This window comes from Mustela nigripes, chromosome 6 (assembly GCF_022355385.1).
Source record: "Mustela nigripes isolate SB6536 chromosome 6, MUSNIG.SB6536, whole genome shotgun sequence".
NCBI classification, from domain to species: Eukaryota; Metazoa; Chordata; class Mammalia; order Carnivora; family Mustelidae; genus Mustela; species Mustela nigripes.
Window position 1 is genome coordinate 673,115 of NC_081562.1, and position 26,835 is coordinate 699,949.

At 59.3% G+C, this 26,835-nt stretch overlaps 1 protein-coding gene across 10 annotated transcripts; it reads left to right on the plus strand.

Annotated features, from left to right (window-relative positions):
• Positions 1-663: 663 nt before the first annotated feature.
• On the plus strand, positions 664-25,404 carry IL17REL (interleukin 17 receptor E like). Of its 10 annotated transcripts, XR_009404695.1 has the most exons (17): positions 669-870; positions 4,325-4,352; positions 17,056-17,205; positions 17,323-17,432; positions 17,668-17,782; positions 18,029-18,073; positions 18,318-18,457; positions 18,670-18,741; positions 18,823-18,877; positions 19,330-19,493; positions 19,577-19,621; positions 19,888-19,945; positions 20,139-20,311; positions 20,469-20,549; positions 20,764-20,821; positions 21,967-24,896; positions 25,259-25,404. XR_009404695.1 is itself a non-coding variant. In XM_059401734.1 (16 exons), the coding sequence occupies exons 1-16, from the start codon at positions 754-756 to the stop codon at positions 21,990-21,992; spliced, it is 1,437 nt and encodes a 478-aa protein (XP_059257717.1). In that variant the 5' UTR covers positions 669-753; the 3' UTR covers positions 21,993-25,404. The 10 variants fall into 10 exon arrangements, 9 of the variants coding, with proteins under 9 accessions (XP_059257724.1, XP_059257725.1, XP_059257717.1 ...); XM_059401734.1 differs by having other exon boundaries at positions 21,967-25,404; XM_059401735.1 differs by having other exon boundaries at positions 670-870; positions 20,139-20,302; positions 21,967-25,404.
• Positions 25,405-26,835: the final 1,431 nt, after the last annotated feature.

The following is a 26,835-nucleotide window of genomic DNA, read 5'->3' on the forward strand; positions in this document are numbered from 1 at the left end:
CCAGGGGGCCGGGAGCTGCTGCCTACACACACACACACACACACACACACACACACACACACACACAGGCACAGAAAGAATCAAACTCGAGGAAAGTGCAGAGTGATTCCCAAGCAGAAGTTGGGCCTCAGGGTGTTGCCCTCTGGGGTGAGGAATAGCAGCATCAGGGTTGAGCATCTCAGACCCAGAGGGGTGATGGGCACAGGGCCCAAGCCCTGCTCCAGAAGAGGGTTCTCCTGTGGGCTCAGGGCTGGGGCCAGCCCTTGCCAGGTGCAGGCACCTAGAAAGGCTTCCGCCCTTCTGCTAGCCTACCTGGCCTTAACAACTAGGGCCACTGGCCACCCTCCGTGCCCCACCATCACGACGACTGCCTGAGACACGGGGGAGCCGTGGGGCATGTGGGACAGCTCCCTGACACAGGCCCACAGCCAGCCTTGCTCCTGCGTCTAGCCCCCTGGGGAACCTGGTTACCTGGAACCCCAAAAACTTAAGGTTCCAGATGCTTCCTTTGGCATCCTAGAAACTTTGTGGGCAACTGGCCAGAGTCTGAAGGCCCCATTGCCTGAGCCAGGACCTGGCAGGAAGTTATGGGGTTGTGGTTACGGCCAGCCCGCTTGGGCTTTGTTCCATCAGGATGGGGAGTGTCTGCCTCGGGGAGGAGACTCAGTCGACTCTCCCACTTGTCTCTGGGGCTGGAGCTGCAGGCTGGGAAGGCAAGGAGCCACTCCTCGGGCCGTCCTGCAACCTCCCCCGATGCACGCGGGCCGGATGCTGGCCGGGCGAGCAGTGGTGCTGCTCTCCCTGGCCTGGAGCACGCACGGCAGCCTGGCCGTCCCCAAGATTGCAGAATGCGGCCTCTCCTGTTCGCAGGTGAGCTCCTGCCTCCTCCTTGACCCCATCCAGTGATCAGGGGGCCTTTCCCGCTCTCATGTGAGCCCCGAGCCTTCCTAGGGTCTCCTCTTGAGGGGGCCCTGGCTCCTTCACAGGTGGGCGCCGGCCTGGCGCCTGGCACAGAACGAACGGCGATAGGCAGTGGGTGACGCCGGGGCCTCGGGACCCCTGGGAGGCACGGGGCTGGCCCTGCAGTTCTGCTCAAGGGCCTGTTGGCCCAGAGCCCCGGCGGGAGGGGCCCACTGAAGTGCCCTCACCCGGTCCCTCTCCCTGAAGCCCCTCGTGGCTTCAGGGAGCCCAGTTTCATCATCCGGCTTGTGTGGACAGGAACGTGCTAATCCAGGACAGGAAGGAGCCGCAGGGCAAGCGTGGGCTGGGAAACGGTGGCCTCCCAGGACTTCTCACCGCAGGGCGGACTGACTCAGCCTCGCCCGAGGGAGGCAGCACCTGCCATGGGTGCCTGTGTCCCTGGAGACTGGTCCAGGCACGGTGGGGACACAGCCCAGAGGCATCCCAGGCTCAGCAGAGCGCAAGGACAAGGGCTCAGAAAGACCATGGAGAGCGCAGGGTGGAGGCACTGGAGCGCCTGCCCGGCGCGCCGGGCCTCGGGGACTGGAGGTGGACAGGGCGCGAGCAGACAACGTGTGGGTGCTGGGGAGCCGTGCGTGCAGAGGAAACGGCTGGGTCCAGGTCAGGGGGTGACCCGGGGCCCCCACAGTGAAGGTGGACAATGGGAGGGGGTGGCTTTGTGTGCACTTTACCAGGGGAGTTAGAGCCACTGGGGATCTTCTGGGGGGGCAACTTGGTTTCGAAATGTGGGGTTTGAGAAGCCCATCAGGCGTGGGAGCTGATGTGAGTGGGGTCAGGAAGAGCCACCAGCAGGGCTCCCGCACTGGGCCAGCTGGGCTAGGACTCAGCCCCCCAGACCCAGAGGCTGTGAGGAGAAAGAGCCCCCAAGGGAGGAGAGGTGAGGGGAGAGGGGTGCTGGAGGCCGCAGGACAAGTGCGGAGCGAGGGGGCTCACGGCCCTGCTGCTGCTGACCCCACAGGGAGGGCCAAACCGGCACCACTCTCGACTCACAGAGGGAGCTGGGGCCGGTGCCCTGCCGGGGGAAGGGCTGGGAGGGAGCAGGGGCACCTGGGGTGGGGGAGGGGCGCCGGAGGACTTGCCTGGAGGGGATTGCAGGGGGGAGGAGGCAGGCCAGGAGCTGGCGGGGGCTGCCACTGGAGCTAGAGAAGCCACAACGGTCGGACAGCCACTGGCGACCCCCAGCGCCTTCACAGAGACCCTCCAGCCCACAAGTACCCACAGGACTGTTCTGGGCCTTGGCAAGTCTTCAGTGACACATTGTCCTCGCAGAACCGACTGGAGGAGCTAAAGGGACAGGAGCAGAGGGCCGGGGTGCAAACGCTGCCGTGGGGTGGGTGCAGGGGCCTTGGTGGTGAATGGGGCCATCAGGAGCAGGAGACCCTGCTCCATGGTTTGGGGGGCCCCAGCCTCCTGGGCGGTGTTGCGGGGACCAGCTCCGGGCAAGCGGGGAGCCAAGTGGATCAGGAGCCCACACAGGTCCTTTCCTCTAGCCGGAGCTGAAGCGGGGCCGCGGGGCGGGGGCGTGGTGGGCAGCTGCGGGTGGGGTCGGGGGAGGGAACACAGGTCCTTCCCTGAAGACATGCTCCTGGGGTGGGGTGGGGGTCCCTCCCCACAGACAGCCCCAAGCCTGGCACGGAAAGCCCCGAGAAACCCAATGGAAAACCCCAGGGAGGTGGGGGTGCGGCCACTTCTCCACCAGGCAGCTCCGGGCCGCAGGGGCATGCAGCCAGCCCTCTCCCATGCCCTTCCCCAGCTCCTGGTACACCAGGGACCCTGGGTCACATTGCCCACAGGTGCTTTCTGGCCTGACCTTTGTCTCTGCTGGTCCCTCTGCCTGTGTCCCAGAGAGGAGAGAGAGGGTCTGGGCACTGAAGGGGCACCCACCAGCCCTCCACTAGACATCACGTTCCACAACTCCGGGGCTGTGGGGGCTCCAGGCACAGGTACAAAGGGCAGTCCCTGCTGCCCAGGCCACATGGATGCCCTCAACCTCGGGGCAATGAGCAGGGCCCCTCTCTGCCTTTGAACTCTGGGACTTGGGAAGTAGGTTCAGGCCACGGGATAGTGGATGCCGAGCGGGAATTCCAAGCATGGGAGGCCGAGGGAGGCAGGAACCTCCCCAGCACAGCCTGGCTCCTGCGCTCAGTGAGGGCTGCTCGGCAGGGTCGGTCTCTCGGGCTCGCTGGAATGGGCTGTCCCCTCCTGCCCGCGCACCCCTGGGCCGCCAGGCTCCCAGGACGTGCAGTCGCATGGTGGAGAGGGTGAGGCTGTCCAGGTGGGTTCAGCCCTTCCATCCGAGCAATGTGAAACGGAAAACAGACGTTGAGGAGACACGGAAAACAGATGCAAACTGGGAGAAGTTCCAACCATGCGGGGTTCAGTGGTGCCCCAGCAGCCCGGGTCCCTAGTTTGTACAAATGCGCCGTCAGTCCGCGCCATACTGCGGCTGTGGGGAAGCCCGCAGGACTATCTCCACGCCTCTCCTCTGCGTCCCGCACCGTTCCGAAACATGAGCGTGTTTAGAAAGGGGTTGGAGCGGGGGTGGAACCGCAGATCCAAGTGGCAGGAGAGGACTGGCTTGGATCCTCTGTTCCCACCTGGGTGCCACCGGAAGTGCCCCCCTGCCCCCCCGCCGCGCAGCCTGGTACCCCAGGGACCCGGCCCCCCTGCCCCCTGGGCTCCCAGAGCAGCACCCCAACCTCAGTCTCCCCGAATTTGGCAGTGGAGCCCTACGGCACACCCACCAAAGTGAGGCCTGCCGGCTGGTGGTCCAACCACTCCCCCCACCTACCCCGGCCCCATAGGAAGCTGGTCCCCAGTCCTGCCATGCCCTCACCTCCTCCACAAGGGCTCCCCTGAACACACCTGCAGATTTGCTGCCCACGCTGCCCTGGGGCCTCTGATACCCCTTCCCCATCCCTTTTCAGCAAAGTGCAACTTCCTGACCTTCCGGACCGTGTCGGGGTCTCAGAATGGGGCTCCTCCAAGACAGAGCTTTCCCCACTTCCTTCATTCGAGAACCCCAGCACCTAATCAGTACCTAGCAGGTGCTCAGCCAGTGTCCCCCTAAAGAATGAACGGCTGGGCCTGTGCCAGCAGCAGAAGCTGGGAATGTTGGGGACACGGGGATCCCCGGTCCACGGGGTCCAGGTCACACCGTCTACTGAATGACGGCTGTCTGCTGGGCCTTGGGCTGGACTCTGGGACACCTCACCCCCAGTGCCAGGCCCTTCCAGAGAGTCAAGCGCCATGTGACTCTCCTGGCTGTTGGGGCTGGTCCGGGGGAGGGGCACGGAAAGTGGCCAGGCTGACCTCTCACCCTGTGTTATTCTTCTGTCCCCAGGGCTTCGCCTGCAAGAGCCGAGTGAACCGTGAGTACATCTCAGGCAGAGGGGGACATTCTGCCTTTCCTGTCCTCATACAGCCTGGCACCAGGGTCACCCTGTCTTCCTTGCCAGTCTACTGGCCTCCCCGTGCCTGCCTCGCAGGACAGTGTCCCCCAGATGTCGCTGTCCAGCAGCTGGTGAACACGGACAAGGCCCCCAGTGCACGCCCAGAAGCCCGGTGTTCCTGCTTCACCGGGGGGGCCTCCTTTTGCAAAGTGTCCTGCCGGCCATGCAGGGAAAGCCCCACGTCCCCTTATCAACGCCTGTGTTTTCTCCAACGCGCACCGACGCCGTTAACTTCTCGGTCTTCGCTGTGTTCCGTGGCGGCGGCCTGCCCTGGGCTGCGGCCGGGCCGTGGGCTCCTGCCGGACCCTGGGCTGCGGCCGGGCCGTGGGCTCCTGCCGGGAGTGCCCCTTGCGAGTGCTCCGGGCCTCACAGAGTTCCGCTCCCTCCCGGAGGCTCCCTTGGGGCTCCCAGGGCCGTTCGGAACTTCTCCACTTGGGTGTGATCGCATTTTAAGGGGTTCTGTGGATTTGGGGGTGTTTTAAGCAATTCCTCCCCGCCCCGAGGACCGTCCCCTGCCTTGCTGCACTTTGTTTCCATTCGGCTCTTCAGCTCGCCGGGGCTTGTTTCCTCGCGGGGCGGGGGGCAGGGACGCGGCCGCGGTGCTTGGCTGCCGGGGGTCTGGGGACCCGCCTGGCCGCACCGCGGACGGCTCCGCGCGGCTCCGCTCTTCCAGCCGCGGGGCAGCTCCCCGACCCCCGGGCCCGGCCGCGAGCCCCGCCTGGCTCCTGCCTCTCCCTGCGGGGCGGCCGCGTGCGCGCGTCCCTGAGCGCGTGTCCCTGAGCGCGTGTCCGTGAGCGCGCGTCCCTGAGCCCGCAGGTGCCGGCGCGCGGCGGGAGGGCGGCCCCCCGCTGCGGCTCGTTCCCGCGGCCTGACCTGCGGCGGCGCCCCCCGGAGCGGCGGGGCCCCAGCCCTGGGTGAGAGCCCGCTGGGGGGCGCCCCGGGCCCGCGGCGGGGGGCAGCGTGGGCGCCGGCTGCGCTCGGGCCGCACCGCGGGGCCCCGGGGGTCCGTCCGGCCGCCGCGGCGCGAGGACCGCGGAGGCGCCGGGGACTGGACGAGGCGGGGCGCGCGACGGAGCATCGGCCTCGCCGTCCGCCCGCTCGGACGCGGCAGAGGGCGCCCCGGGGCCGCGCGGGCGCGGGACGAGCCGGACAGCTCGGCTCCTGGGGACGCCCGGGACGGCGGAAACCCGGACGGACCCTTCGTCCCCGCGTCGCTTTCAGTCCCCGCGCGCGACCCGAACTCCTCCGGAGCGGCGCGACCCACGCAGAACTGGAAATACGGGAAAACCTCAGAAATGAGGACCGCGTGCGACGAACCCGGGAGGGCGCAGACCGGGGAGAAACTCAAGGCAAAAACGGGGACGTTTTTAAAAGTAAAGAAGATGCGAACAAACAGATAAAAACGGCGCGTGAATGAATGGCGAGTGCTGCGGACAGGCCAAGGATGTCCAAAACGCACGCGCTGAGGAAGACCAAGGGCACAGGAAAAATGCTAAGAGCTACAGATCTCAGGAGATTAAATTTTTTTTCCTTAAAACTGGGTATTATCAGAGCAAACCAAAAATACGGATCCTGTGTACCAAACACCAAAACATACTGTGGTAAAATGACTGGGTTTTAAAGAGAAAAGTCTTTAGGGCCCGTAGCAAAGCAAGCACACAACTTCCCATGGTAGGAGCCTCCCCAGCACGGGGCTGCGGTCCTGGATCCCATTTCCGGCGCGGGCCCAGCGAGCAGTGGCCGACTCCCAGTCTGGGCAAGAGAATGGACCCGAAGAACCGGGACATCTCGGACCAGAGAGCACAGACGCTCTCAAAGACCACGGTACATGGGGCGGGCGCGCTCCTCAGAGGAGCAAGCGACTCTTCATCTCGGGGTTGTGGGGTCCAGCCCTGCGCTGGGTGTAGAGATTACTTAAAAATAAAACCTTAAAAAAAAAGTACTTGGAACTGACCCAAAGAAGCTCCCATTAGCCAAGAGAATATCATTTGACCTTAAAAAGAAAAAAAAAAAAAAAAAGACTTGCAGTAAGTTGCAGCCCATCTTCTGAGGATGGCCTGGAACCTGCTCGTCATCCTCAAAACTGGGATCAAGCCTTGTTCCTGCCCGTCTCCTACGAACACCGCCTGGGGGTAAGTGTTCCAGCTCGCAAGGGAAACCAAACGGTAGAAAAACCATTTTGCATCTCCAGTGACGTGAGTGCTGGTGACAGCTGGCATCAAAGTCGGCAGAGGTCCAGGCACAGCATCACAGCACCCCCCCCACCACCACCAATCAAGGGCACTTGACACCAGCGCTGGTCCTGCCAACAGACTAGATCCTGAGCACAATCGGGCCTCCGGGTCCTGCTGCTGATCAGCCAGAAATGCAGGGTCTGAAGACTGGTGCTGAACCCGTCTGCAGAATGGCAGACCACAGAGCCCCATTCTGCAAGGAGGGGCAGAGCTGAGCAAAGCGGCAGACCAGGTAATCCAAGTTTGGAAAATGGCAAGCCTCAAGGTTAGTGCAGGAAGAGGCCCCTCTGGACGATGAAACCATAAGGAATGAAGGAAGTCGGCCTGCTGGTTCTGCAGTGAGCGGAGGGGCTTGGACTAGCTGAGGACCCGCCGGCTGGTGGGGATCGGGCCGTCTGCTCCATAATCATGCACAAAGCTATGTTTTTGGGGTGAGCTTTTCAGTATCTTAATTTCATTTTTACACTAGAAAGCTTTTCAAAAGGGTTTTAGCATTTTGTATGCCTTCACTTCTTCAACATGAGCTTTTGATTGTCAAGTTGACTGAGAATTTCAGGAGGCGTTTCCCAATGCGGGTCTTGTTTTAAGATTACTTACTTTGGAGAGAGAGAGAGGGCGTGTGTGAGCATGGGAGGGGCGCAGAGGGAGAGAATGCCAGGCAGACTCCCAGCTGAGGGCAGAGCCCATCATGGGGCTCGATCCCAGGACCCTGAGGTCTGGACCGGAGCTGAAATCGAGAGTCAGACGCTCAAGTGACTGAGCCCCCAGGTGCCCCCCGCATTAAAAAAAAAAAAAAGGATTTATTTATTTATTTTGGAGAGAGCCAATGTGTGTATTTTTTAGTATCACCAAGCAATTAGCTCAGTTCCAAGTTACCTAGACGACCGGTTTAGCCTCGGAGCCCACAGATTAGGGGTTTCGTCCCACAAGACTGCCCCCCAACTTCCAACACCAGCAACAAGTCTGGGGTGTCCCTTCTGCCTCTGACCAGCTGGCTATGGGTCAGAGGCTCCCACGACCCTGCCCTTGGTCCACTTTCTTTGCTTGATGGGCTCACAGAACTCAGAGCATCATTTTACTTGCCAGATAACCAGTTTTTTATAAAATGACATAATTTAAGAAAAACCAGGTAGAAGGGACACAGGAGGGCACAGAGACCCCCATGCCCCCTGGGGCTCCCACTTTCCCAGCTCCATGTCCTCACCAACCCAAAAGTGCTCCAGACCCTGTCCTTTAGAGTTTTTATGGAGGCTTATATGGAAGGTTTTTCATAGGCACGGCTGATAAAATCGCCAGCCATTGGTGGTTGACGGGACCTCCGGGTCCTCTCTCCTCAGCAGAGGTCATCATGTGGTTGATTTCCCTGGCAACCAGCCCCCACCCTTGGGACTTTCTGAAACTTACCTCATTAAGATGGACTTAGTTGCGGTTGAACGTGGTTTGTTATGAACAACAAAAGACGCCCTCCTGGCTCTTAGCTCTCAGAAAATTCCAAGGGTTTTAGGATTCTTGTACCAGATAAGGGGCACAGAGCATATTTCTTATATAAGTTACAATATCACACATTTTGATCTGACTGGCATTGACTACAACCATTGATTTGAGGCAGAAATGACCTCAGAGATGAGTGTTCCAACCATGAACATGGTATGCCTTGCCAATGATTTAGGTCTTCCTCAAAGCTTATACTTACGTTCTTCAGAGGCTGAAGGATAGTGTGAAAGGTTGCTTTAGTTTATTGTATTTTCCGATTGGTTTTGCTGGTGTAAAGCAGCTGCTTTTGTATACTGATCTTGTACCCAGCACATTTGTTAAAAATTCTTTGTTATTCCTGATAGATTTCCCATTGAGTCTCTTAAGATTTTGTATATGGATAATCACGAATTCTGTAAATGGTGACAGTTTATAAACCTGTGTGTGTTTCTGGTCTTACAGACCTGGCTCCAGTCACCAGGACAGTGTGGAATGGGAGCCTTCCTTTAGTCCTGGTATTCACGGGATTGACTCCCAAGGCTCCCACGACGTTACCAGGCTAATGGAGCCTTCGAGGAAGATGACTTCTATCGAGACAAGGAGGTGCCTTTCTTTTCCCAGCTTTTTAAACATTCTTTATCATGAGTAGGAAGTGAACCTGACGAAAACTGTGTGCACCTGCGAGAATAATCATGCGGTTTCCTCCTCTAATCTTTCAGTGAGATGAATCGTACTGATAGATGTTCTAACTTTGACCACACGTGGAGTCTGGAAACAAATCCTATCCAGTCATGTTTAATATATTATTAAACCAAATTGCTACAGTTTTATGTAGGTTTTATAACTATATTCATACGGGAGACTGGCCTACACTTCACTTTTTTGCGTGAGCCTTTGCAAAGCTGGCCAGCAGCCCTGTCTGTCCTCTTTCCCTTTCTCGGGGTCATCTTGGCCATTTTACTTCGTTCTCCACATTTCTGAATGTCTCTGCTGTATTTTCCATCTCTTTGTCCCTCTGCGGCCTTCGGGGTCATTTGCTGGGACCTTCTGCTTCACTAATTCTCTCTTTGGTGAGGTCCAGGCTGCTCTGGAAGCCACTTGTTGCATTTTTAATTTCTGTTTCTGTGGGTTTTGTTTCTAGAAACTCTGTTTATTGCAAATGTGTTTGGTCCGTCTTTGTAGTTTCTGTTTCCCACCGCGCATACTTCCGAGCTTGTCCTAGGGTGGCAGGTCTACAGTTACATCTCGTGCGCTTGTCCCCAGAAGACTCCATTGGGCTCTCATTTCTGCCAGGTTTCCCTCTCGGTGCTTTGTTTTCTGGTGTATCTGCTCATCTTTAAATATGCCTGCTCAGTGCCCTCAAGAAATGACTCGTGAGGTTCCCCATGGCCTAGGATGATGGAGGTTCCCCCGGATCAGATTCCCCTTGTTTCCGAGTGGTACCCAGAGAAGACGTGTGACTGTCAGGACCATTTCCCTTTAAAAAACAGATTGAGGTCCCTTGGCCCTTCCTAGAGATGTGAACCAGGGCTGGACAGCAGCACCCAGACCCACTGAAGGCCGTGGGAAGCTCTCTGTTCCTCCCTGCGCACTCGGAGCAGCCACGCCACAGAGCCCAGGGTTGGGGGGCTCCCCGTTGGCCTCCAGCCCAGGGGGGTAGTGATAGTGGGACAGCTCCATGATGTCGCCGGCTTCCTCTGCCTCCCTCTGCCGTTTCTCAGGCTTTGACCTGATGATGCTGATTCTTTGAGCAGCTTTCCCAAGTTTCCTTGAAACCTTTCCTCCAGCATTGTTAGCTGTTTTCGGCTAGAGAGTTGGCCCGGACAGCCTGGTCTGGCATATTACGGGAAACGAAACCCCCAGCTTGTTTTTGAACACAGAGAACTCTTTCTTTTTCCTCCTCTTCTTTTGTCAAGAGGAATTTAAATTCACCACCACATTTCGCCAACCGCTGAGTTCACTGTTCCCTTTTGGAACCCTCTTCTTCTTTCGAGTTCCTGTTTCTCCTCTTCAGAGTACATCTGCTAGGCCTCCCTGAAGTACGGCTCTGCGGCAGCTTTTCAAGTCTTTGAAAAGATCGAATGTATTTACTACTCCCACAGGGAGACTCCCACGAGGCTTCATAACAAATTTGGGGTGCACGGTGATCTCCACGGAGGGACAACAACTTGCTTGCCCCGTTTTGCACCACAGATACCGTGGCATGCTTGCATCTCTTCTCTTCTCTGTGTGCTCTGTATGCTCTTCTCCTCCCGGTCCTCCCCGTTTGGTCAGCTGGTCTGGAGTAGGAGCTGTTCTCACACATTCTTCTCCAACAGGCATCTTCCCTCTCTGCGGCCGCTACGCTCTGTGCTCCCCATGAGTCCTTCTCTGCCATGGCTCTACCTTTTTTTTTTTTTTAAATTCTGGTTTTTGTCCTTTACTTGGTTGGCTGGAGCAGATCTGCTTCCCCCTCCCCCAGAAAAGGTCAAGAGATGTGGGTTTCTCATTCCTTGCGGAGAAGAAGACATTTTCACACACATGAGGTGCCCATGGGTGGGAAGAGGGCTCTGCCTTCCCTTGGGAATGCCACGTGAGGCTCTCCGGTGCTCCCCGGGGCAAGGGAACCTCAGGCTGGGGACAGAACTCTTCCCGCCCAGCCCCACATTACCTGGCTGGCCACTCGGCTTCACCGTGGAGTCTGCGGACAGCTGGCGGGCTGGCCGCCGCCCCTGGCTCAGAGGAGCCCATCAGACCCCACCACTGCTTGCACCATCTCCAAGACATGGGGAGCCAGGGACACACAGGGCAGGGCCATGCCAGGTGCAGACAATTGCTTACAACTCGGACGGGTACGGGAGGAGTGATCATGGACACTGCTCAGAACCGCCCGCTCGTGGGGATCAGGAAAGGCAGCTCAGCTCTTCCTTCTTTGTTTGACATCCATCAGTTTGGGAGAAGGAGGTGACAGGAGCCTGCGACCTCCTTGCCCGTCCTGGTCTCACCCCTCAGGACATGATGAGGCGAAGCCCTTGGGGTATGAGGACAGCTGTGCTCTGTGTGCCTAAGGCTTTAAAAAAAATTGTTGTTTTTATTGTTTTATTTTTCCCACTTATGATCTTCTATAAACTTAAACCAAGTTGGGAGAAACCCCCTCTTATGGGGCCAAGCTCAGTATGGCATCTCACAAGTTCTGGGGAGGAGTTTAGAAACTTGCTGCCTTCTTACACACACAGATGGGCAGGAAGAAGGAAATGACCTTTATAGCATAATTTTTTAGATTTATTTTACTGGGGTGCCCGGGTGGCACCGTCACTTAAATGTCTGCCTTCAGCTCAGGTCATGATCCCAGGGTCCTGGGATGGAGTCCTGTATTGGGCTCCCTGTTTGAGGGGCAGAGCAGGGGCGGTGGGCGGGAAACCTGCTTCTCCCTCCGCTCCCTGCTTGTGTTCTCTCTCACGCTTCCTCTCTCTCAAATAAATACATACATACATACATACATAAAACCTTTTTTTAAAAAGATTTATTTTATCTATTTGGGATAGAGAACGCATGAGTAGGGGCGCAGAGGGGCAGAGGAAGAGGGAGAACCTCAGGCAGAGCCATGAGGAGCCCGATGTGGGGCTCGACCCCAGGATCTTGAGATCCCGGCCTGAGCGGAAGGCAGACAGACGCTAAATGACAGAGCCCCCCTGGTGCCCCAGAGTGCATTAGATTTTTATAGAGACAACTATGTCATCTGCAAATGAAGACGGCTTTACTTCTTTCCAAACTGAAAAGGAAGTTTATTTTCTTGCCTTATTGCGCTGACTACAATCTCTAATGCAACACTGGACAGAAGTGAGCAGAGCAGTGACGCTGGTCTCCTTCCCGATCTTACGGGGAAACAGACCTTTCACCGGCAAACACGGCAGTAACCATAGGTTCCCCACAGGTGGCCTTTAACAGGTTGAGAATGTTTCCTTATGTTCCTTGTTTGCTAAGTTTTTTTCTTTCTTTTTTTTTTTTTTTAGGAATAGATATTGGATTTTGCAAAATAATTTTGCTATTGAGATGATCGTATGTGTTTTTCAAAATTTGTTAACATAATTAATTGTAGTGATTCTTTCTTCCTTTCCTTTCCTTTTTTTTTTGGTAGGCAGCAAAGCCAAGTTTATTGCACGAGAACACAAAGCTCCCCAAGAGGGAGGGGCCCCAAGAGGCCTGCCCTACAGTGATGGATTTTCCGACATTGAATCCGTCTCGTATTCCGAGGGCAAACTGCACTTGGTTATCATGGGTTATCTTTTTACATGTTGTTGGATTCCCTTTACTAAAATTTTGTTTAGAGGTTCTACTCTGTGGCCATGAGCTTCCTGTAGTTTTCTCTTTTTGTAATGTTTTTGTCAGGTTTTGATATCAAAGAATGGTTTCCTCACTGTTCCTGCTGCATCAGTGTTCTGGAAGGATCCACATAGAACTGGTGGTAGCTCTTTCTTAAACTTACGCTTTCATTGACTTTCTCTACTGCTCTTCTGTCTCTTATTTCATTGGTTTCCACTCGGGTCTTATTTTTTTTTTCTGATTACTTTAGGTTTTGTTACTCTTTCTTCTCGGTCTGAGATATAGTTGACGTGTAATTTAGCACTAGCTTAAGGACGTGCATTTACTCTAGTTTCTTAAGGTGGAAGCTGATGTCACTAATGTGAGTTTTTTTTTTCTAATTTGGAATTAAGCGCTACAAATCCCCCCCCCCCCCCATAATGTTTTGGTGGCATCCAAATATTGTTGTATGTTGTGTTTTCATTTTCATTCAGTTCACAGTAATTTCTCATTTCCCTTTTCATATCTTCTTTGGCTGAACGTTATTTAAAAGTGTATTGTTTAGTTTCCAAATATTGGGAGGTTTTCCAGAAATATTTTATTTTAGTTTTTTAGAGACTTATTTATGTATTTTAGAGGAAGAGAGAGAGAGAGAACAGGTGAGGGGGCAGAGGGAGGGGAAAGAGACTCTCGAGCGGACTCCACACTAAGATCACAACCTGAGCGGAAACCAACGGTCAGATGCTCAACCGACTGAGCCCCCCAGGCGCCCCCAGAACTATGTTATTAATGACTGATTTAATTCCATTTTGATCAGAGAAGATAGTTTGTTTGATCTGAATTCTTTTAAATGTACTGAGACTATTTTATGGACCACACAGTCTATCTAGATAAATGTTCCGTGCTCACTGGAGCCACATGCAGACGCCACCGCTGTTTGGGGGGGGGTGCCGTAAATGCCGGGGACGCCGAGCGGGTTAGTTGTGTCATACGAGGCCACCATATTCCTTCCGTTTTCTGCCCACTTGTTCGGTCAAGTGTAGAAGGAAGACTGTTGAAGCCAAATAAGACGGTGGGCTTGTCTGTTCGACCTTGTCGTTGAACCTGTTTTGTCTCCCTGTGAAACTCTGACATTAAGTGCGTCGTATCGGTTGTGACTGCTGTGTCCTCCCGAGGAACTGCTCCCTCCGTCGCTGTGAAGTGAGTGTCCTTCTCTCTGGTAATGTTCTTTGCCAGGAAAGCCATGCCGTCCGGTCACAACCCGTCCATCTTTCTTTGGATTAGCTCTGGCAGCCTGTGTCTTCGCGCCGGTGTTGTCCTATGTGAAGTGCGTCTCTTACAGCAGCCTGCGTTGGTCTGGCTTGTGTTTGCATCCTGAGTGTCTTTGCCTGACTACGGCGTCAAACGTCTGCACTGAGCTTGGCTACGGAGGCGGTCAAAGCCAAGGGGACCACGTTCCTGTCCTTTGTTCCTGATCGTCTTTGTCCGCTTTTTCTTCTTCTGCCGTCTTTCTGTTGATTGTGTGTGCGTGTGTGTGTGTGTGCACGTGTGTGTGCGTGTGTGTGTGTGGTTTCATTTTATCTCCTCAGTTGACTTAATAGTTGAAACTCTTTGGTCATTTTGGTGTTTTTTTTTGCTTTCTGTTTGTTTTTCCGTGTTTCTAACGTACGTCTTTACGCATTATACTCCACCTTCAGGACGTGGTGCCCCACGGCACAAACAGCCGTGGCAGCCGTAGGGCAGCCCCACCTCGGCCATCCATTTGGTGTGTCAGATTTACTGATTTACTTGGGTCGGGGGGACGAGCGGGGGCAGGGCCAGAGGGAGCAGACTCCCTGCTGAGTGTGGAGCCTGATGCAGGGGTCAATCCCGTGACCCCAAGACCCGGAGATCATGATCTGAGTGGAAACTGGGAGTCGGAGGCTTAACGGGCTGCGCGCCCCAGGTGCCCTTCCCCCCACGCCAGGTGTTTGTGGGGTTGTGGTCACACATTTCCCTTTCCCGCGTGTTCTAGACCCCCAGTGCCTTACTATTATTATTCCGTGTAAACAGTCAATCCTCCTTTAAATGGACTTAAATGGAGGAAACAGACCGTGTGTCTACCTGGTCATCATTTCTGGTGCCCCATTTGGTACCATGTTCCTATTTTCCTTCCTACCCAAGGGCCCGTCTAACTCTTTTTGGTGTGCAGGCCTTCTGATGAGGAGTCCTCTCGGCTTCTGTGTGCTGAAGGAGTCTTTATTCAGGCTTCGTCCGCAGACAGCTCCAGCGGGCAGGCCGGCCTGCGGCGTTCTGGGGCCTCTTCTGCCGTCTCCCACGAGAAACCCGCTGTTGTCCTGTCCTTCGGTCCTTCTGTGTAACGTGTCTTTTTCCTCTGGCGGCTTCGAGAGTTTTCCGTCTGTCACTGGCTTCTAGCAGGGGTCGTGGTGCCTCGTAATTTTTTCCATCTCCTTACGCTCTCACCAACCTCCTGGACCCGTGACTTCACAGTTTTCATCAAGTCGGGGAGGTACCGATTTTTTTTCTCATTCCCTGCATCCCTCTGGGGACTCTCCGCGCACTCGGTCGCTGGAGACGTCCCGCCGACGCTTCTCCTGCCGTCTCATCGTCACAGTATCTCTTTCGGGGTTGTTTTGGGTTGTTTGGGTTGTTTCGGTTGTTCTGTCGAGTTCCCCAATCTCCTCCTTCTAAATATCTGATCTGTTATTAATCCTATCCGATGTGTTTTTCATCTCAGACATTATGTTTTTTCCAGAAGGTGGTTCTGAGCTCTAGCTCCCTATCTAGTCTCCCACGTCTGTGCGCACCAGACGGGACATACGGAAACAGCTGTGGTCATTGTGTTGACGTCCTTGAACCGATTCTGGAACCTGTATCAGTTTCAGTGAATTGATTCTTCTCCTCATTATGGGTTGTATTTTCCTGATTCTTTGCATGGCTTGTCATTGTGAATTGATAATTTTACCCTGTTGTGTGCCGGACATAGGATTTACTCCCACAAACATCGTTGAGGCTCTCCTGAAAGGCAGTTAAATTTCGGGGCTAACGCTTAAACTTTCGGGGGGCGCTGGGCAGGCTGAGAGCAGCACTCAGTCTGAGGCTAATCACCCCCCACTGAGGCAAGACTCCTCCAAAGGTGGGGCGTACCCAGGGCCAGACGGCCCACGGGACTGTTCCCAGCCCCAGGAGCGCAGGACTCGGTTCCCTCAGACCCTCTGGGCGGGTTCCTGCCTGCCCCGCAGTTCCCCTCACGGGCGTGCAGACTTGGGCCCCGCGGGGGAGCCTTCTCCTGCCTTCTCGCGCAGACGCCTCTCCTCTCCTCTCCTCTCTCGTGCTCTGCCCCGCAAACGTGGGCACGCAGGTCTGCCCAGGCTCTCTGCCTCCCCCACAGCCCAGCGTCACCTCAAGGACCTCCTCGTCTTCCCTTTCCTCCTGCCGCGGCCTGAAACCCCTCTGCACACCCTCTGGCTGGCTTTCTAGGCCGTGTCCTACAGGAGAGTCCGCCTGGGCCGCAGTGGGGTCCACAGAGCCGATTTCCTTTCCGAGAATATATTCGGGTCTTGTAAGTCCTCACGTCCCGTGAGTCTCTCTCTGAAGCCGTCGGAGTGAGCTCCACCCAGGGACGCGCTCCTCACCGTGTGTGTCCAGGCCCGGTGGGCAGGGCCACTGCGTCCGGCAAAGACCTGACTTTGGGGCACCCGCCTTCTCCGTAGCCCACCTGCTCGCAGGTCGCTGGAGCAGGTCCCGGGGCGGAGACAGTCCGCAGGCTCCGGACGGACAGACTCTGCGCCCTCAGGGCTGCACCTCGGTCCGGGGCTGGGGCCTCTGGGGCGCACCCTTCCTCCTCAGCCTCCCCGCAGAGGGGTCTTCCTCCGCTCCCCCTTCACTCACAGTGCAGTTCGGCCTGGTCTGACGGGGTCCCCCCCTCCTCTGCTGCCCGTCCGTCTCCCAGAGCTCCAGCCCCAACAGGTCCCCCTGGGAGTTCTGGGGGCCGCAGCTCCCACCCAGGACACACACCTTCCCCTTCCTGGACACGCGGGCCCACCTCGGGGTTACTTCCTTCCACCGCCCCGACACCGGGCCTGAACCCCATCTCTCCTGCCTGCAGACCACCCGCAGCCCTGGGTGCAGGAGGGCACCTGGGCTGCCGACTCGGAGGGCCACGGGCCTCCCCAGGGCTCCACGGCAATAACCCCTCTGTCCTCCAAGTCCCCGGCTGGCAGCCGGGCCAAGTGAAGGCCGCCACTCGGCTCAGCACCCCGTGCCCGGAAGCGAGACCCCCGATCTGGGCTCCGACGACCTTGGGGTCATGACCCAGGTGCCCTGAAGGACTTCGAAGAGAGGCCATGGGGCTTGCCAGCTTATCAGAAGGCGCCTGTGCTGGGCAGGTGGGGTCTGCTCCCCAGTCTGGCCCCACTCCTGATGCCCGACAGACAGCTGGCTCCAGGGCGGGTCCTCTGTGTGTCCCAGTGGACCCACTGGGGGCCATTCCCTGATTGCACTGGAGCAAGACAGTGAGGACTCCTCCCCAGACACGCCGTCCCGGAGCGCCCTCCACTGGCTGGGCCACCCATAAAGCCTTAGCCAGGCCCTGGAGAGCCCCGCGGCACTCAGCAGCCTTCTTTCCTCCCCAGGGAACATTTTTAACAGCTTCTGCCGGCCACCCCCCTCGTCCGTGCCCCCCTCGGTGCTGGAGGCCCTGACACTCTCCACTGCCATGAAGTGTGCCCCCCGCGACGGCTGCTCCCTGCTCCTGCGCGTGCAGGCCTCCCTCGTGCTGCATGGTGAGAAACAGTCTGGGGGGCCGGGGACCCCACTAACTGCACTCCACAGAGAGGAGGGGAAAGAAGAAGAATCCTGCCCTGGTCTGACCCGCCTGCCCGGCCCCTCCCTTTGCGCAGAGAGCCTGCGGGGCCTGGAGGCCTGCTCCGTGAATCTGGACACCCAGGAGACTCAGTGTCAGAGCGTGCGGGTCTCCAGAGCCTCCCGCCGCCGGCAGGTAGGGTGGCAGGTGAGGCCGGAGCCTGACCCAGACCTGCTGGCCCCACCCCAAGCTTTTGCCTGACCGGAGCAGCTGTCCCCTGGCTGCTCCCGGCTGCCCTCCCTTCTGGACTCCTGCTCCTCCCAAGGCCCGAGAACTGGGGACCCTTCTCCTGAGTTCCAGCTGTGCAAGGTGGAGCTGGCCAGGCCAGGGATGGGGCGCTAGAGACCCCAGGCCCACCTGGCTCACACCTGTGTGTGCCCAGCTGCAGGTGCATTTTGATTGCTTCGAAGTGACCGTGGCTCAGAGCCTCTACGTCACCCTGAGGACCGTCCCCCACTTCTGCGGGGTCCAGCTGGACCAGCAGTACCATGTGGAAGGTGGGAGCCCATGGGGCTGGCCCGGGTGCAGCTGCCGCTGGCTTCTGGGGACAACTTGGGTGGGCCATCTGGGGCAGGGGGCAGGGCCCCATGCCGGGGCCTCGCAGCAAGCCCCTCTCACTTCATCCGGGGTCACGGGCTCCCTGGGAGAAGAGAGACTTCTGTAAAGCACGTGGGCAGAGGCCCGAGTTGGGCACAGGTGCCGGGAGCAGGAGCCTGGGCCCACCATTGCTGTGCCGTTTGCAGACTGCAGACACGAGGACGTGGGGAGGAACGTGCCCGTGTGCTTTGGTGAGGCCCCTTCCCCAGGTGGGACCGCTGCCCGCAGACCCTGGGGAGGCCCCTGCAGGCCTTGCCAGGGGTGTCTTCCGCCTGTCCCACTTGGGAAGTCATGATGGGTCCTCAGGTGGGCGACTCCCACATGCCTGCCTGGGTCTAGCAAGGGTCCGTCTCCTGGAGGCTCTCAGGACAGGTGGAGACCTCTGTCCAGTGACCGCGAGTCCCAGCGTGGCCCCCACCTACCACCGTTTTACAGCCGGGAAGTTCTCCTACTGGGCGGACCGCAGCCGGAAGGTCATTCTGGTCCAGGTGCCCGAGGTCCCCGGGGCCCCCGACTACTACGTGCGGCTCTGCCTGAAGTGGTTCACTTGCAACGACGTGGGTGTCCCCGTGCGGGTGAGCCCGGGCCACATCCCACGGCCCTGGACACGCCTCTGGCCCGGGCCGCATCCCCTGCCCAAGTCCGGCCCAAGGACCTGTCCTCACCTTCCCCCTCCCACCCCCCCCCAGGCCCGCCTCCTGCCCACTACCCCCACCCCAGGCCTTCCCAGCCTCGCCCAGTCCCAGCCACTGGGGCCCCCAGCCCTCAAGCGCTCCACTCCACGCAGGTGACAGGGAACCGGATGTCCCGCACCGTCTCTCTGCCCTACAGCCAGGAGCTGCCGTGCCTGTGCCTCGAGGTCAGTGAGAGTGTGGCCTTCACCGCCCGGAGGAGACAGAGGGAGGGACTGGGCCTGAGCTGACCCCAGCCCCTCCCGCAGGGCTGGTTTGCGACCCCTGACGCCGTGCGGATGCAGGCCTGTCCCTTCGAAGACGGCAAGTGCCCTACGGTGTGGAGCAGGGGGTGGCGGGGGACGAGGCAGCGCGGGAGGAGGGCAGGTCGGGGGCTGCCCAGCTTGGCGGGGGGGTGCAGCTTGCTTCAGCCTGGAGGGGACACAGAGGGAATGAAGCGTGCGTTCAGGCCCGCCCCCCCTCTTGAGCCTGCCGTGGATGGCACGTAGCCAACGGTGAGTGTCCGGCCGGCCTTTTCTGGGAGCCGAATCTCTGCGTGGACACGTGTGTGCAAAAACGAGCGGACACCCGGGACACATGGACACCCATGCCCCGGCCCGGCTCACGCGGAGGAAGCGGGGCTTCTGAGAGGGGCTGACGGGGGCGCGGGCGCAGAGGAGGGGTGCCCGCTCTGAGCTCTGCCCCGGGATGCCCCGCACAGGCCTTGGGACAGACACGTGGGTGGGGGCTCCGCTGACAGGGGTGGGTCCCTGCAGAGACGGAGGCCCTGTGGGATGCTATCCGCTACCACCCGGGGGACCGGGCACTGAGCTGGGAGCCCGCATGTCCCGTGAGCGGCCACGTGAGCCTGTGCTGGCGCCCGGGGCCAGGGGCCCTCTGCCACAACCTGGAGCACTCGGGCCGGCCGGCGCACGGCAGGGTGAGTGCCCGCCCGGCGGGGATGGGGGTGGGCGCAGATGGCGGGGGCCTGACCTGAGCGCCGCCCCCCGCCCTCCCCCGCAGGTGCAGTATCCGCTGGTGGACACACAGCCCCGGCTCTGCCTGAAGGTGAGTGCGCCAGGCCGCGGACACCCCGGGCGCGGTCAGCACGTAGGGGGACATAGCAAGGAGAGGCGGAGGGGCGCCCAGCACTGGGGCTGGGGCGTGCAGCCACACGCGCTCCTGGACCCTGCCCAGCCTCCTGGGGACCCCTCTGAGCCCCATCCTGGTCTGACGCTGGAGCTAGGGGATTCTGGGGGGCCCAACGGGCCCCAGCCCCCCGCCAGCCCCGCACACATTGCGGGGACCTCCAGCCTCTCAAGTCCTCTCTGCAGTTCTCCACCAGCCGCGGCTCCTGGGTGCGATGCCCTTTCCAAGAGGGACACTTCCAAGGTGAGCTCTCCAAGGGGCCGCAGGGCAGCGAGGTTGGCCGGGGGCCTGCGCTGTGTGGACACAGCAAACACCACTTTCTTCCGGGTTCCTCGGATGCCTCTGGGTCAGGCAGCTGGGATGACAGGGAGCTGGTCCGTGGGAGGAAGGAGGGGAACTGGGGGGTGGTGCTGGGCCTCAACCCCCCCACCCACAGCCTGGAAGATGACCGTCCAGCCAGCCGCCTCTCGGGGCCACCTCCGGGTCACCTTCTTCTCGCCCAGTGCCGCCCATTTCCAGGTGCACCTATGTCACCAAAGGAAGACGTGGCCGCCTGCCTGCCGCCCAGGGCCCCGGGCCACGACCCTCGCCCCAGCCTCAGTGAGCCGGGTGTGCAGTGGGTGGGCTCCTTCCTGGGGAGGGTGGCTGATCCGTTTCCTGTCTGCAAGGCCCTGATCAGCCCCTGGAGGCCGCCCGGTGTGGAGGGCACTCCCCTCCGTGACAGTCTTCCCCGTCACTGCCTGTGACCGACCCCTCTCCCACCCAGAGTGACTTCGTGACTGACCTTGCAGTGGCCTTTGTGGACATTCCCACGGAAGAGGCTTGTGTCCCCAACACCTGCATCCAGGTGGGCGGAGCTGCCCCCCCAGCCCCCACCCACCTCCTGCAGTCCTAGCCCTGCTTCCCTGGCATCATGGCATCACAGAGGGGGGACTCTGCCCCCAGAGCTTCTCGGGGGGGCCTGTCAGCCCAGCAGCCTCCCTGGGCCGGGGCCCTGGGGGCTGCAGTCAGGGTGCGGGAGAGGCCACAAGCCATGCTGACTGAGCTGCCCCGTTCCCCAGGGCTGGAGGACTGACGTGACTTTCTCCGCCCCCCACCAGCTATGTGACCTACATTGCAGTGAGTTTCCCCCCAAGGGTCTCGGGCCCCAGGGCTGCGGGAGGTCCTGAGGTTGTGGACCCCAACCTCAGCTCTGGGCCCAGTCCCCGTCTTGCACCCTCAGGGTGGGGATGGTGAGCCCTGTACAGGATACTGGGCTTTGGTGGGGGACAGGGGGACCACCTGCCTGGAAGTCGGCCCAGACTCCAAGCCAGGCCAAGGCAGACCGACCCGGACCCACCCCTGATTTAGGGGGTCAAGGGCCCACCCCCCCGCAAGGTCAGCCATGAAGTCACCCTGGGTGTCCATCACCCCCGACCAGGGCTCTGGTTTCAGCCATCCAGGAGCTCACGATGTCCCTCAGCCCACCTTCTCTTGCCGAGCCACTAGGCCCAGGCTCCTGGGACCTCAGGCTTTACAGGAGACAAAGCGAAGCATTGGGGTCCTGGGTGTGGCCCAGGAGAGTGCCTAGGGGTCCTGAGAAGGGCGACGGGATGTCCGTGGGGAGCAGACATGGTCATGTGCACATGCTAGAGCCCTCTGGCTGCTGAGGGGAGAGTGGACTGAGGGGGTCTCGGGGGCACGAGGGGGATGGGAGAGGGAGGGGCACGCACCCACCCAGCACCCCCAGCCTGCCCAGGGCTCCAGGCTCTAGGGCTGCCCCAGTCCTGCCCTCTGCCCCACCGGAAATGCCCTAGAGCTTGGGGAGCGCCTCTTAGACCTCCCCCAGAGGAGATTACCAGCCAAGTCTGGGTCCCAATTCCCCAGCAAAGGTCCCCTGTAGCCAATCACTGGCGGGGGTGATGGTCATCCCTGGGGCCTGTGTCTGGACTAGGGCTCCCCCACCCAGCAGCCAGATGACCTGAGAGCCGGCCCCAGCCAAGGCCAGAGCCTGCCTGCTGCGCTGGGCCAGTCCCAGGGTCCCAGGGACAGGCCCGAGAGCAGAGGGGTGGGTTCGGCTCAAGTGGGAGTGCATCCTGCTTCTGGGTCCCTGAAGATGGACCGTTGGCCTGCTGCCACGCGCGGGCTCTCCGGGATGGAGAGCACTGGGGGCCTGCGGTTCCCTCTCTTTCCTCCTGCCACAGGGGCGGGTGACTGGAGGGGGTGTGTCCCGGACGAGGCTGGTACCGGTGCGCTGAGCCGGCACCCTGTTCCTCTCCTTCCAGCCAGCACCCAGGGGACAGAGGACTGAGGCCACGAGCCTCATCAGGCGCCAGCGCGTGCCCCGGCTGAATACAGGGGCTCAGCGGAGGCCAGCCCCCACCCGAGCTCCCAGGCCTCTGGCAGAGAAAGCCAGACGTCAGGACTTGGAGGTGGCTTGCGGGAGCCCGGGCTGTGGCGCCAGCCACCTTCTCGGTCCCCAGAGGCCCGCAGCTCCCTGGGGGCCCTCAGGCCAGGCCCGGGGCTTTGGGTCGGATGAAGGACTTCCAGCCCCTTCCTGAAGCCCCTTGCTGAAGGCCTACAGAACGGCTGGGTGGGCCGCCCTCTTCCCAGATGGCCTGGCCTCTGACTGCCCTGTCCCTGCTTGGTGCAGCCTCCCTCGGGATCGCCTGTGGCCGTGGCCACCATCCCTGGCCCGAGGACCAGGGCCCGGCAGCTGCCTGATGGCTGCCGGAGCTTTCCCAGGGCTCTGGAGAACTGAGTGGGAGCCCACATGCTCCACAGGCCCAGGACCAGCTTCAGCTCCTGCCCTGAGCCCTCGCACACTGACCGGGGTCCCCAGCTGGGCCCCCCGAGCCCCTGCACCAGCCCTCCCAGAGGTCAGGTCGCCCTCCACTCTCTGGCGCCCCGGCTCGGCCCGTCCAGGGAGGGCTCACCACTTCCCGTGGCCTTAGGAGGTCCCTGTCAGGGCGGGCAGTTCTCAGAATTGTCCCACTCGCTGATGGCCACCGCAGGGGGACCCTTGGCCCTGCAGTGGGGTCTCCACAGCCCAGGTCAGGGTCACCCGGAAGCTGGGCTGTCAGATGTACCCCATAGACTCTGGTGTCGCACCCAAGGACTGCCAGGGTGATCCCTGAGCTGCGGTCATCTGGAGGCCGGGCATCCTCTGCACCTGACCTCTGCGCTCCCAGGGATGGGCGCCGCCGGCCAGCCCCATCTCCACAGCCGGCAAATCCAGGGCCAGGCTCCGCTGTCCCCCTGCCCTCTTCTGTCAAGGGGGCTGATGCCCCCAGAGACCTCGGGGGTGGACCAAGCCAGTGTGCCCCCACCCTCAGTAAACACTTGTCCACTAGCTCGCCTCTTCCCTTGAGGACAGAGTTGGGGTCTGCAGGGCGAGGAAGCCCCTTGGGGGAAGTGGGTTGGTGAGGAGGTTAGGGCTCCGGAGGGAGGCGAGGGTGGAGGCCCAGATCGCAGAGAGAGCCTGCTGGTCCCCCACCACGTGCGAGCCCCCAGGTGGTCCCCGAGGACACCCCTGTGGCTGGAGACGCCACTACCGCACCGGCCTGCCCCAGGGCCATGTGTGGGCGGGAGAGCCAGAGGAAGAGGGGTGCTCAGCCGGTGCACGTTGGGGCTCAGCCCCACGATGGATGGGGGTGGGGCGGGGGGCGCCCTTTCCTGAAGCCCCCTCCAGAGTCCCCGTAAAGTGGCTACCAGAGGCCGGGTCAAGCCAGGAGCTGACAGAGGGTGGGACGTTGGGGGCGGGGGGCTCAGGGAGGCCTCGCCCTCGGGCCCCAGGCCACCCACTCCCACCCTGCGTCAGGCTTTAGGGGCTGCCTATGGTTCTGCACTCACCATGTTTCCTCACTGCCTGGGATTTGGGGGCACGGAGTCCTCTGGAGGTCCTTGTCTGCCTGCGGTGCTCCCTCCCCATCGAGGCCCAGGCGGGGCGAGGGACCAGAGTCCGGCTGTGGCTGCGCGGTCCCTGCCTGGAGTTCCTGCTCCCCCCACCGGGTCCCCCCAGGAGCCCCGTGGCCGTGCAGAGACCCTGGCTCGGACCCAGGGCTACCCCTGGGAACCTGGCCTGCCAGGAGTGGACCAGGGAGGGCTAGGAGCTGACCGGGTGTAGGCTCCAGACTTGCTGCGGCCTTGGCCTTCCACAGATCCGGAAATCTGAGGCCCAAACAGAGGCCATGACTGTTCCTCTCAAAGAGGTTCAGGGCTATAGGGAATGAGTTGAGGATCGCCTTCTTGGGTCCCAGGTGCCCCGTGGTCCCCACGTGTGCTGCCACCCAGTGGCAGTTGTGCTCAGCGATCCAACCTCCGCACCGAGACCTTGACCACGCCCAGCGGCCTGGGGCGTGAACCGCGGATGATCTCAGGCCACAGGACGGGGAGGACCAGAGGGAGGGGCTGGGTCCCCCACCTAGGGCTCACCGTTAAACTGGAGGGCAACTTTGGGACATCCGTGTATCCCATTCATTCTCCGATCCTCAAGCAGTTCTGACCACCCTCTGGGCGCCCGACTGACCAGTGCGAGAAGCGAAGATCACTGTCCCTGCAGCCGGGGACCGAGGGGTCTGTCCTGGACTGAGGGGCGGACCAGGTCAGCACTCGTAGCCTCAAAGCCCAGCAAATGGGGACCATCGGTTACCCCATCTGGAGCTGAAGTTTGCGTGGGACAGACAAGAGCCCAAACAGGCTAGAGACATCAACGATTTGGGTGCCCCGTGTCCGTGTGAGGCTGGGGACACAGATAGGACGTGGGGGGGGGGGGCCCGGTGGAAGAGGGGGGTCCTGGTGCCCCGAGAGCAGAGACGGCAGGGGTGAGGGTCATAAGCTACCTGGTTCTAGCAGGATCCGACTGGCGAGAGGTGGGGTGTGGCAGGCAGATGGGGCCACGGGACGTCCTGGCGTGGGTTCCACGAGTGTGAGTGAAACGGCAACATTTTGGCCTCGGTGACCGGAGGGCAGAGCTCCATGGCTGACGACGGGACACGGTAGTTAGGGTTGGTGTCTGGACACGCTAAGTTGGGGCTCCCTGTTGGACACTGAGTTGCTCACCAGTGCGGACGGAGTGACTGCTGTGTGCCCACTCCCTCCGGGGCCAGTACGGACACCGGTCCCTGCCTGAGGCAGAGGATCCACACAGAAGTGTACAACAAGGAGAGAATCATCCAGGACGCGAGAAGGGCACTCGGAGAAAGAGCAGAACAGCGTAAGGGAAGGAGCTGGTCCTGGGTCCCATGCGGAAAGGAGATGATGAGGGGGTGGGTGGGCCCCTGGGACCACCAGTCCCTCGGATCCAGGCAGCCCTCTCCTCCAAGGCGGAGGAGAACTAAGCAGGTCCGCTATTGAATACGCCTTTAGAGATGGCAAGGCAGAAACCTCACCCCTCCATATGAGCCGGGCAGGTACCACCCTTCCAGACATGATCCCGAGAAAACATAACTTGTCCAAAACGCACCTGACATAAAGCCTATTTAATGTGACCGCCCCAGCCCTCTTGGGTCACAGTTCACGCGGAGTATCTGATTGCGTCCTTTTACTTTCAACCTCTTTGTGCCTTTGTATCTACAGTCTGCTGGGGCGCCTGTGGGGCTCAGTCATTAAGCATCTGCGTTCCGCTCAGGTCATGATCCCAAGACCCCAGGGTCAAGCCCCGCATGGGGCTCCCTGCTCGGCAGGGAGTCTGCTTCTCCCTCTCCTGCTCCCCTGGTTTGTGCTCAATGTCCAATAAATAAATAAAATCTTAAAAAAAAAATAAGTGAGCCTGTTGTACACAACATACATTAGATGGATTGTGTTTTTTATTCACTTGGCCGACCCCTGCCCTTTAACGGGAGAGTTTAGTGCATTTACATTTAAAGAACTTACTGACAAGAAATCATTCACTTTTACCCGGTAGTTGTCTGTTTTCCATGTGTCTTCTCTGGTTTTTCTTCCCGAGGCTTCCACCACTGCCTTTTTTTGGCGCTGATTTTTGTGCCAGTGTGATTTCCTCTTCCTCTCCTCTTCGGCATATTTGTGTTCAGTATTTTCTTAGTAGTTTCTGTGAAAGTCACGATTAAAATCTTAGAAGATAATACCCCAGTTTGAAGACTGACGAGTCTCGGCAGTATGCAGACAGTCAGCTCCTCTAGTCTCCCCGTCCCCGCGCTGTTGTCACAGACGCGTCTTTATGTACTGTGGGCCCACTAATTAGGGTTCCATGCGTTTGCCTTTTAAATCATATATATAGAGAGAGAGACTTACAAACTGAAACTGCTGTAATGCCAGCTTGTACATTTTTTTAAAGATTTTATTTATCTGACAGACAGAGATCACAAGCAGGCAGAGAGGCAGGCAGAGAGAGAGGAGGAAGCAGGCTCTCCGCCGAGCCGAGAGCCCGATGCGGGGCTCGATCCCAGGACCCTGAGATCATGACCTGAGCTGAAGGCAGAGGCTTCACCCACTGAGCCACCCAGGCGCCCTGCATGTGGCTTTTAGTTACTGTCTAGTATCCTTTCATTTCAGCCAAAAGGAGTCTCTTTAGCATTTTAAAAAAGTGTTTATTCATTTGACAGAGACAAAGGGAGCACAGGAGTGCGCAGGAGAGCGGGCAGGGGGGGGCAGAGGGAGGGAGAAGCAGGTTCCCGACAAGCAGACGATGAGCAGGGAGCCCCGTGCAGGACCCTGGGATCATGACCTGAGCGGAAGGCAGACGCTTCAGGACTAAGCCCCCCAGCACCCCTCTTTAGCATCCCTTGTCCACAGGTCCCCTAGGGACGAGCTCCCTCGGATCTGATTTATCGGGAACGTCTTGCTTTCCCTTTTGTTTTTGGAAAATAGATTTTACTGGCTAGAGAATTCTTGGTTGACAGGGTTTGGTTTGGTTTGGTTTGGTTTGGTTTTTACATCTTTCAGGACATGAAGGTCGCATCCCACCGCTTTCTGGTCTGCAAGGCTTCTAATGAGAAGCCCCTTAAAACAGTACTAAGAGGGGCGCCTGGGTGGCTCAGTGGGTTAAAACCTCTGCCTTCTGCTTAGGTCATGATCCCAGGGTCCTGGGATCGAGCCCCGCATCGGGCTCTCGGCTCAGCGGGGAGCCTGCTTCCCCCTCTCTCTCTGCCTCTCTGCCTGCTTGTGATGTCTAACAAATAAATAAAATCTTTAAA

Excerpts from the sequence above, each read along its gene's own strand:
- IL17REL (XM_059401734.1), top strand. The coding sequence starts at position 754 with ATGCACGCGGGCCGGATGCTGGCCGGGCGAGCAGTGGTGCTGCTCTCC. Across the intron at positions 18,074-18,317 it reads GAACGTGCCCGTGTGCTTTG|CCGGGAAGTTCTCCTACTGG; the intron begins GTGAGGCCCCTT and ends ACCGTTTTACAG. Across the intron at positions 18,878-19,329 it reads GGCCTGTCCCTTCGAAGACG|AGACGGAGGCCCTGTGGGAT; the intron begins GCAAGTGCCCTA and ends GGGTCCCTGCAG.